Source organism: Ruditapes philippinarum, unplaced genomic scaffold, assembly GCF_026571515.1.
Source record: "Ruditapes philippinarum isolate M1 unplaced genomic scaffold, ASM2657151v2 ctg2429_1_1_1_1, whole genome shotgun sequence".
Taxonomy (NCBI): Eukaryota; Metazoa; Mollusca; class Bivalvia; order Venerida; family Veneridae; genus Ruditapes; species Ruditapes philippinarum.
In genome coordinates this window covers 70,062-81,129 of record NW_026857914.1, presented here as the reverse complement: position 1 = coordinate 81,129, position 11,068 = coordinate 70,062, and the positions used below count along the sequence as shown (strand labels likewise).

Genomic DNA, 11,068 nt, shown 5'->3' with positions numbered 1-11,068 from the left:
GATACTTTCTAAATAAGTTGTCATACTTAAAAATAAATACCACATTTTTATCCAATCACCCTATGTTCAATTGAATCATACGGTTTTTTACATTGCTTTTTCTTTTCAGCCAATCGCTGGCCATTATACAATGCGAAAGTATGACCTTCGAGATCTAAGAGGATTTGAAACTTTGATTTTGTATTACATTTGTACCAGTGTATGGGTTGCGTGCATGCCGCTTATAAAAACGACTCTTAATTGTATCAGAGCAATACATTTGTTTAAAGCTTTATGAATTGTTTTATATATAACTTATAACAATACGGTAATAATCTGTCAATCATGCATATAAAAGTGATTTCTTTTTTTATTTGCATTACATATTATTGTTACCATCATTTATTATTGTTTGGAATATGACACATGGTATACTTGAATACTGATAGAAAGTAACAAATAATAAATAAGAAATAAATTTGATATCGATTTGTTGTAACTGTTTTTATTATTCCGTATTCTATAAAGTAACATGACAAACATTTCATTCATGATATACTAGTATATAAAGTTACAAATAAGATATATATTTGATATTGATTTGTTTTAACTTTTTATATTTTCATGTTTTTAAACATGGTGAACATTTCATTCATGATGAACTTCCTGTCACACTATTTCCATGCTATTTAAGCTCCTTTCTGTAAGAAATATATTCCTGAGGTACGAAAGTGCTAAGTTATATCCCTGTTTAATATCACATATGTACTTTAGTCACAGTTCTGTTGATGTCACGTGATACAGTCGTTCATTAAGTATGTTTGACGATGTGTTGTGCCTTCTCCAATTTTATACGTGTATGTAACGCTGATGTCAAGAAATCTGAAACAAAAATGCCAGTTTCAGTTATATTGAACTATTTCCTGATCACTCATCTTTTGTGTTTCATGACTATTACTGGCAAGCAAGATGGAACTGTATTAGCAATATAGTTAATTTATTAAGGTTCTAAAATTCAAAAAAAAAGGAAAATCACGATTTTTGGATAGTTAGTGGTTTCACTCATCCGTCTCATTTTTACATTGTTTTAAAATTATCAAATATATCCCCTTTAAGCTCCTTATTCAAAAGAAAGTTGTCTTGAAAAAGCAACTTTCTAAGATTCCTATATTCCTCTTTCATGAAAAAGTGAAGTTTATATGAAGGTTTGTCACTCACCTGGGTGCATCTGTATAAGGTCTGATAGAAATGCTTCCTTTTATCACAGTGTATAGTGTCACAACACATGGTTCATCTATCTAAAAAAGTGTCTGTGACCAATGAGTCTCTCTGGAATTGCAAATTATTTGTACATTTGCTACTATGACATTATATGAATATACAAAGTCTTAACAAAAACAATGAACCAATACTCTTTTAATAATGATTCTTGCAAACACAATTCAATCTAATGAAACAAACAGTTTTGATTTAATCCTATTTACTTGCTAATATATGTATATAGATGTAATATACACAGAAGCAACAGGTAAAATACCAAAAAGGTTAGGCTCGAGTCCTATTAACATTAGCGATTGACGCTTTATAAAAACAGTTATTCTCAAAGTTTACAATCTACACCATTACTTGGAAACATCTGTCCATTCTGAACAGCAGACGATAAGTATGTAAAATGTTAGAAGTAAAACATTAATCTAATTAGAACTACAGATTCAAGAATACATGAATACATTTCATTTGTATTGTTTTCAAAATGCATACTCAGCATAAGGCGACGTGGTAAGCGTTATACTTTCAGGAAATCCAACATCAAACCATGTAGTAAAACCATGTATGGTAGATTGACCAAAACAATGGAATGTAAACTCTTTCTGTAAAGTAATATAAGTATACATTCCTCTTTCTTTCAAAATAAGAAAAATATATATTACAAATAATTATATGTGTTGTTTTTATATGTTGTACAATGCATTTATATCATGAACATGTACTTTCTTATGTTTATTATTCTCATGGTAATTCGCATATATTGATCTCAAAACACATGAAATTGATAGAAACTCATCACACAGTCTCACAATTACTAACGGTAAAACATATATTTTACATGTATAGATTTTGAGACATATTCCCGTGTTGTTGTTTTTTCATAAGATGTTTGAAATAAAAAGAACCGTACATACCTTTACATTCTGAAGGTAATCTTTAGTTGCTGTATTTAGATTCAGTCGACAGACTTGTACAGCATGAGCCTGGACATTTTGTCGCATAACGGAGAAAGAACTCACGGATGTTACATACTTTTAATATACAAATACAAATACACAAGTGTACAAGTGAAATACCAAAGTCGAACTGTTCACTGGACATTTGAGAATAGTATATATAATGACAACCTGTCATAAGGACATTTTATAATGTATATAAATACACGCGTTTTAGAGTTACATGTAATTTCAATTTGTATAATTTGGGGGGCATTTTTGTTCTACATTTTGAAAATCATAACTTTTATTTGCATTATTTGATATTCATTAACAACTTAAAATTTTTAATTTTGGGCAATTGTTTCAACTTTTTGAACTAAGTTAGACATTTTTTTAACAAAAGTAAAATTTTAACATTTCGGGTTGTTTCATAATTTTGAAAAAAACTAACTTATTTATTTGCATTAATTTAGATCATTCAAGTTTTACGTAAATTTCGGGGAAATTTTAATTTTGAAAATCGGTAATTATTTTTTGGTAAAAATAATCATTGCAAGATATTTTGTTTATTAAAAATTTGCGGGCATATTGTTTTTAATTTTGTAAATCGGAAAAACTTTTTATTTTGATTAAAATTAGATCATTGCAAGTTACTTTATATACTTTTTGGGGCAAGTTTCATACTTTCCCATCGAAAACTTTTTTAACAGAGCGAACTTGACCAAAAATCAACCAAAAAATTAAGATAAAAAAAATCTCATATTTAATACTGCTAGAAAACATTTACAGTTTCTATAAAACAAATCACATAATTGAAAATTAAATAAATTGCCTTTGGTTAGAAGATATTTTTCCCAAAATTTAAAACCTATTTAATTTATCTTTTTTAATTTCGTATTTTGGTTTTTCTTTTCGTTAATTTCAAACATTGTTTTTTTTTCTTCTAAAGGAATGCAATTTAAATAACATTTTACAAATTAAAGGGACACATGTAACTTATGAATTTTTACCTTTTATCATAGTCGGTGCGTAAATGGGAATTTAAACTACCCAATGAGGGAAGCATAACCCACCCTATATTCCAAAAGATATGAAATACCACATTCAATTTAACAGTGTGATAATTTAATTCTTCAAAATAAAAAGCTAACAAACGAATCGAACTTGATAGTTTATTAATTTTTAAAGTTTTTACTTTCCCAAAAAACAGTTTTACTTTAAAAAAATTTCCCAAAACAATAAATTTTTATACCTACCGATCAAAACTTTTGGAAAAAAAAAAATAACGGTCAAGTTAAGAATACATTTTTTGTGGTTCATGGAATGGCATGAACGTATCACATGGAAGATTCCATGATAACCGCCGTATGAGTGGTGGTGAGGCCGAAAGGTTAACTTATCGTTCTAGTAATCTTAGGACTTCTGGTCGCGTGTGTTCAAACCCCGTCATGAGCAAGCCGTTGATTCCGTGAGCATTAAACTTTACTTTCATTGCTTAGTACTTGTTGGTTCCAGGAACGGATTTGAGAGTGCTTTATTAAGCTTATAACTTCCAATACAATCGAACAAAAATAATTAGCAAACATCTAAACACATCTTAGGACGCTTTTAAATTCAATTTTAACGACATTCCTGTTTAACTGAATACTGTTTAAGCCGGTGCTAGGGGTAGCATACACTCACTACTATCGTCCATGAGCAGGCTCAAAAGAAAACCGAACCTGAATATTTTCTATTACAATGTTATCTCTATTTTATTAGATTTAAGTATATAATAATAATCATACACACCATCCATTCACTAACTAGAACATCTAGTTTCTCTGGATTTATCACTTTCTGAAAGTGAAAAGACACGTATGTGAAAACATTTGCAAAACATAACTGGCAAAAACAAATAATATAACACAGTTTATGTCAAGTATTGTTTGTCTTTTATTTGCATTCTCTGTTTTACTTATCACCTGAAATTATATCCAACAGTTACCTTCAGCAAGATCCTATGATAACAATATACTTGTAAAAAGACAGCTCTACCGCGCCCGTGCAATTGTTTCTTATTAATAAATTTCTAAACGGGAGATATTTCTCGAAATAATAAAAACACGGCTAATTTGTGAAATAGCGAGAAAAGTTTTATAAACAATGTTTCCCCCATCAATTTTAAATGTCGCCTACTTATTATTTCAAGGAATCATAAAATATTGTTTCAGAACAATATTTTCCCTCCAAAAAAGGGCAAAAAGCACTTAAAATTAATTTCATGTAAAATGTGTCTTATAATTCTGTCAAACACAAAAGTAGGCGTTCGTTGAGTGATAAATACAACAATATTAACAGAAATATACTACCTCAACAGTTTTGTGAACTACCTCAATTCTGTCTGACATTTTTTTTCGTCTACATTTGCCTGAGTTTGCTTAGCCATATCACTGGCCTCTATTGCATATATTGAAAAATTAAAATGATAACAAAGCATCAGATGTGACAGCAGAGTTTTAGTAATAGTCCTGCACCTTTAATATGAAAACGCATTCTTGTATATTTATGAATTAATACGAAATTTCCTTTAAAACGATCAGTATTTTTTGACGTATCATGATTGTTATACGTTCTTTTTCTATATCTTTTTCTTTTGATATATTAAATCATTAACATAGTAATAAGAGTTGTAGTCGAAAACGGTAATGGTATTTATTTTTAAGTTTTCTTCCTTTGCATGGTGGGAGTTTTAATATTTTCTGTTTTCAATACCTTTTTTAGCACCAGCTTGAACACAGAATACTGACAAAATACCGGTTCCAGCACCAATATCTGCAACAATCTTCCCTCGAATTTTCTCGTAGTTCTTCAATATTGCATATCTGTATAAGGAAAAATAGTTAATCAAATTTACCAAAGCAATAACTTCGATTAAGAAGAATATAAGTATCAAAAAGAGCATTTTTCACTACTGAAGATACACACAACAAAATGTATATTCGTCACAAACAAATATTCAAATAATCATCAAGTAATGTCGTGAAATACAACTTCCGATCGATTTTCCAAAGCAACGTACCTTGTCGTAAAAATTAAGGTCTAGCCGAAGGCATTACCGCTAAGATCAAAATCACAAGTGCCATTTATTTTTAAATATTTCAAAATTACAGTCTAGTGCAGTACTCAAATGAAATTTAGCGGACACGCACAACTGCAAATGTTTTATTGACATTACCAATAAATGTAATTTACGCAGTAATTTTCGCACATAGAATTGTTAACACACCGCGTGTGTCTTGAGGGGCCAGGTCAATTGAGCCCCTTCGTCTTCTTTTGGGTTCTTTATTCCTCAGATTTGACATATCAAACGCTAATATATACTTAAATTGTTAACTAATTTGCATTCACCTTACATTACCTGCGCAGTCGTTTAAATAGAATGAACTATGGATATTAAGTAAACCAAATTTTAAAAATCGCATGTTGTTTCATCATTTCTAATTACTTAGCAGTTTTTTTCTTCAAAATCCTCACATATCTCATCACTTCATCTATTTCCTAATTTTATCTAATTGATAAAATTGTTAAATAGTACAGATAGTCATGATTAATTACTTTCGTTTACATTCACTAATTGTGTAAAAAATATCACTTCAATCAAAGACTCCCGACACTTGTAATCTAGACTAATAGAGTTCCTGTAGTTTTGGCGAGGTTTTTGATGAAAGGGCAGATAAAAAAAAGATTATACAAAATATGTTACATTAAGTAAAAGAAACAAAGGTTAGACTTGTGGATTATAGAACCTCTACGGCACCAATTGGAATCAGCTATGTATTCCTTGCTAATATTCTTTTATAGCTAGTATAATACATTTTTTTTAATAATCCATTAATACTATCACCATCCAATTTGTATCTAAACCACGGTATATTTAGGAGAATTAGTTTTGCATGTGAAATAAGTTTTTGCAGAAATTATTAACGTTTTCGTTTTCATTTGTGACATTTACAGAACGCTATACAATATGTACAGAGGTTTTATATGCAGACCAATTAATACGTAATCATCAAGTATGTCATATTATCAAAATTACATAGTCTTATTAAGTAGCATCAACTATTCTAATGCAAATTCTATCTAACATGTTACTTTTACTTGCAAAAAATTTACCTCTAAATAATCGGCTATAGTATTATGTAGTTAAAACCTAAAACGTGTTTGTATTAAATACCATAATCTAAATAAAGGCGAATCAACGAAAAACATGAAAACAATTTACATAAAATTTGAAGTCACAAGAGTGAGCATGTTTCAAAAATGTAATATTAGATCTTAAAATTATCATTAAAATCTTGGCTCCTAGACAAGACATGGCAGGCTGAAAATAGTTTGTCGATTTGTTATCGTACTTACATGTGATATATGGTAAAGATTGAAGCCAAATTAAAAAAAACAAGCCATCTTTATAATGTTATAAAATCGAATGCTTTGATAATAGCCAGATTGTTGTATATTCATCGGTAAAGTCTTTGGTAAGTAAAGACAATGAAAATCACACATGTTTCCTAATGTATACTTGTCATTCAGACCCACGATCAATGGGGTTTTCAACAATCCATTCATACATGTCAAGATGTTTGTACAGTAGAACTTCGGTAAGTCGAAGTTAAAGGGACTTGCGTAAAAACTTCGACACATCGGGACTTCGACTCATGAATCGCTCTCAATTTCATGACAAAATTTCAATCCGTGACTAGTCTGTAATGAAACCTATTTCATGTTTTTTCCTCATTAATCTGATATTCACATTTTACAATGATAAATATAGCATGTTAAATAATGTTTTTTTATTATTTGGACTACCCGCTGACGTATACAATAGTTACAAAAGGCGTAACAATACGAAAGGGCGATAACTTACCCAACTTATAGTATAAATTTCGCGTGTTATTCTCACGCGACACCGGGTCAAGGATGTAATCAAATGAAAGTAGTTCTTACTGTTTACTTTCAAATACCACTACGGCAATTAAAATAGTAACGATTAAAGCATTTTATCACACATTTTATCGCAAACAAAGGCTGTTTGAACACACAGCTGTATAATTAACACCTGCCACACAAGTTTATTGGAAATCGTCTTCGCAGACAGATAAGGTGTGAATAATTACTAAAGATCGACGGTGTCAAAATAATCGAACAACTTCGACTTATTTGTGGTAAATTGCACTAGATTTACTTAATACGGACCACGAAAAATCTTCGACACATCGAAAAATTCGACACATAAAATCTCGACTCATAAATAGGTTTTTATAAGGAATATATAGGGGGAAAAGTCGGGACTTTAATTTTTCTTCGACACATCGAGAAAATCGACTAATCGAAGTTCGACTCATAGAAGTTCTACTGTATATGTTTATGAAAATAAAGGCATTTTTAAATTTTGTCTCAAAGTAGATGCCAGGATAAACAATGCAAGCAAATTTGTAATTTCTCGAAGTATTAACCTCACCTCCTTATAGTGTACCAACAACCGCAAATTGTCCTATATGGTGTAAATATTTGCATGTTCGTTGCAATATAATGTACACATATAAAGTAATCTTGTTCAATGTTAAATCTTCCAACAAATAACTTTCATTTCAGGGATTCAAACATATTTTCGTATATCTAAAGATTTGCACGTAAAATGAAGTCGCCGTTCTCAAAATGTTAGAGACAAACATTGAGTTATAATAGAAAAATGTTGAAAATTGATGTTTGCACACGATAAAGTACTCATGTGTCGTTGTTAGGAAATCAAATACGTAAAATTAAGCAAGTAAACATATTTTCTTTTAATATCAATACAAGTAACTATGAAAAAGACTTCCAAATACCTGTATGCATTTGTTCTCACAGTGTCACTTAACATCTCCTCGTGCACACAAATACCGGCATAGCTCCTGGAAAAATATATAACATGTATATCAAATGCATATGGGTCATAAAGATAAAAGTAAGAACATATGAAACTTAAGATTTTATTGATTTTAATTCGGTTATTTTAATTTACTTTTGTACATTTTCTTCATAAACGTAACAGAAAATATAAATCGCAGGTTTTACTGATAGTACAATGAGTAAAAACAATAACAAAATAATAACGAATGACAACAAAATTATAAAAAAAAGTATTGTTCTAGGAATGACTAATATTACAGTTCAATGATAGGAAAACATTAGCTCCATGATACTATTTCATTACACAAAAATTCAAAGATGATCCAAATAAAGATTGTTTAATAATGTTTATATTATTCCAATATGTCGTGTTTGAAATTTTGTTAGAAGTTTAAAACATTTTTTTTCAAATCCTCGGAATATGTATAATGTTCACTGGTACATTTGTTAACCAGGCCTTATAAATTATATAAAAAATGACGTTACTCGTAATTTTACCAGCGCTAGCCTATATCAAAGCAGGGTCTTTCAAATAGAAATGTTACATGTTATTATATCTTTCTTTATAATAATTATGATGATTATCTCGATGAATCAACGTACGGATAACTTGGTTTGTCAGACTGTATATAAACTTTGGATGAACATATGCGTATAAATCTGTAAAGTGTAATTGAGAAAAAGTTTATTCTTATTTTAGAGTACATATACTTAGATCTGATAAAAAAAGATTTACAAACTAACACAGTCTATCAATAAATGTTTCGCTTTATTAAGCTTCTTAAGTTGATATATACTTAGAAAAATACTTGAAGCACACATATTATATCAGGTATAAGTGTTAACATCCATTTCTGTCAAATTATTTTTAGCTAATAAGTTACTTGGCAGAGTTAGAAAACTTTTATATCTACGTCTCCAGTAAATCATGTGCTCTGAATACTTAGATACCTAATGGATTCATGGAGTTGGCATTTTTGGTATTTACTTAAACAGGTTTAACACACACATATCTTTCTAAAGCTAATTTTGTTTTGCTACTTTTGATATGTGAGGTGTTTCTTAAATTGCTTACAAAATAATAAATAATAATAAACACTGTTAAATTCATAACGGTCTATTTTGGTTTACAGACATTTCTCATACATAATACATTATAATGTGAACAATTTATTAAAAATTTTATTACCGTAAATCAATTACTTTGTGACTTGATTGTAATGTATCCTAAATTCTTAAATAATCGCACTCAGAAAAATAGGGTGTCTGCATCAATATAAGGTGCTGTATCATTTACAATAAATAATTTAATATTAAATATCAATTTCTTTCTGAAAGCATAAAATAATGTTCAATAAGAAATATTTACGTTTCGAAGTCATAACATATTTTATTAAGTGAATTGCTATAACTATAAAAAATTTAAAGGGACTCCACTGAGGTTTAAAAGCCTAAATACATAACATTTGAATTTCTTACATAAATGAGCTGGGGCACTTTAAACGCTTTTCATTTTGGGTCATTTTTTTGGGTCATTTTTTACAATTTGAATAATTATTCTGGAAAAATGAAGCGCGCGAATGATCTGAAATTTTGCACAAAGATTAGTGGTCTAAACTTACATCAAATGGTACAATTTATCTGGAATTTTCTTTTCCGTCCCATCATGTCAAAAAACCTCAGTGGAGTCCCTTTGACTTACTTAAAATAATCTTGGTCATGTTTTTGTCTCTTTTTCCTGTCTTCATTTTCTCCATCGTCAGAATGCCCCACTCTAAAACAGGACATAAAGTAAGATATTATATCCATCATGAAACATGCCATGTTCCAGATCCAAACGATACTCATTATCTCGTTCACCTAGCTTTGTACAATTCTTCTTTCATAAAGAAGTATCCTTTATCTTCCGAAACAAAACTTTGTTCGCTGCTGTATTACAACTTCATACAATGCTGCTATGTAATGAACTATTCTTTTATACTTTCACTTTTGTTTCGTTTATTTATCCCTTATTTCGTTTATTTTTCTATATGCTTACCCCAATCTTAACATAATAAGCGCATTTATAGATTATTTAACACAGATTTTAATGATGCCTCTGCCATAGTCGGATTATATATTATAACAATAACCAAATTGTTATTTGTCTCGCCTATCTTATTAAATACAGTATTTTCATTAGACATACTTCAATGTATAAATTTATAATCCAATTTTCAGAGGATTTCCGCTGTTCCAATATAACCAATTTAGTGTAAAATCTCTTCAAATATGTTCAATAATGGTTATTTTTCTCCAATAACTTAGTAAGTTAGTAATATGTTCCTGTGTTTTATCTGATACTATGTGCACTAGTATATAAATTGTGTGTTGATATATTACAAACCGTCTACTTTCATGTACACTTATGTTGAACCTCTCGGTGTGTTTAATAATTATAATCTTGAAACATATTTGTTTCAACCACTGTTCAACATTTGTATTTCCATATAAAGGTAATCAATACAATTCTTCAACTCTTTAAAATTCTGGAAACAAAGTGATCCCTCGGAAGCATCAATCACAACAAAATAACTGAAGAATTGCAGACTCGGTTTGATTGAGTCTGTACATGAGGGATAATGAATAAGTGCAACATCCCTCACACCCCCTAGCACCGGCTTGAGCGGTACTCAATTCTCAACACTTTATAGTGTTGGCATCAATGATCCCGAAGGACCAGAAAATATAACAACACTGAAGTGAAGTGCGGGGCAACTTTTTACGGCTGCCACACGGCACTTGACACCTGCTGTTGTGAAGTACAAAATTCTGGAAACAAAGTGATCCCTCGGAAGCATCAATCACAACAAAATAACTGAAGAATTGCAGACTCGGTTTGATTGAGTCTGTACATGAGGGACAATGAATAAGTGCAACATCCCTCACGCCCCCTAACACCGGCTTGAGCG

General features: G+C 30.1%; 1 protein-coding gene across 1 annotated transcript; it reads right to left on the bottom strand.

The window, feature by feature from the left end:
• Nucleotides 1–464: 464 nt before the first annotated feature.
• Nucleotides 465–10,645, bottom strand: LOC132751493 (protein arginine N-methyltransferase 6-like). Its single transcript, XM_060741659.1, has 8 exons — nt 9,820–10,645; nt 8,054–8,119; nt 4,941–5,050; nt 4,559–4,625; nt 2,163–2,262; nt 1,741–1,850; nt 1,198–1,308; nt 465–861 (listed from the first exon to the last, which is right to left on the bottom strand). Exons 1-7 carry the CDS (start codon nt 9,963–9,965, stop codon nt 1,278–1,280), a joined length of 630 nt encoding a protein of 209 aa, XP_060597642.1. The 5' UTR covers nt 9,966–10,645; the 3' UTR covers nt 465–861; nt 1,198–1,277.
• Between the last annotated feature and the right edge of the window lie 423 nt (nt 10,646–11,068).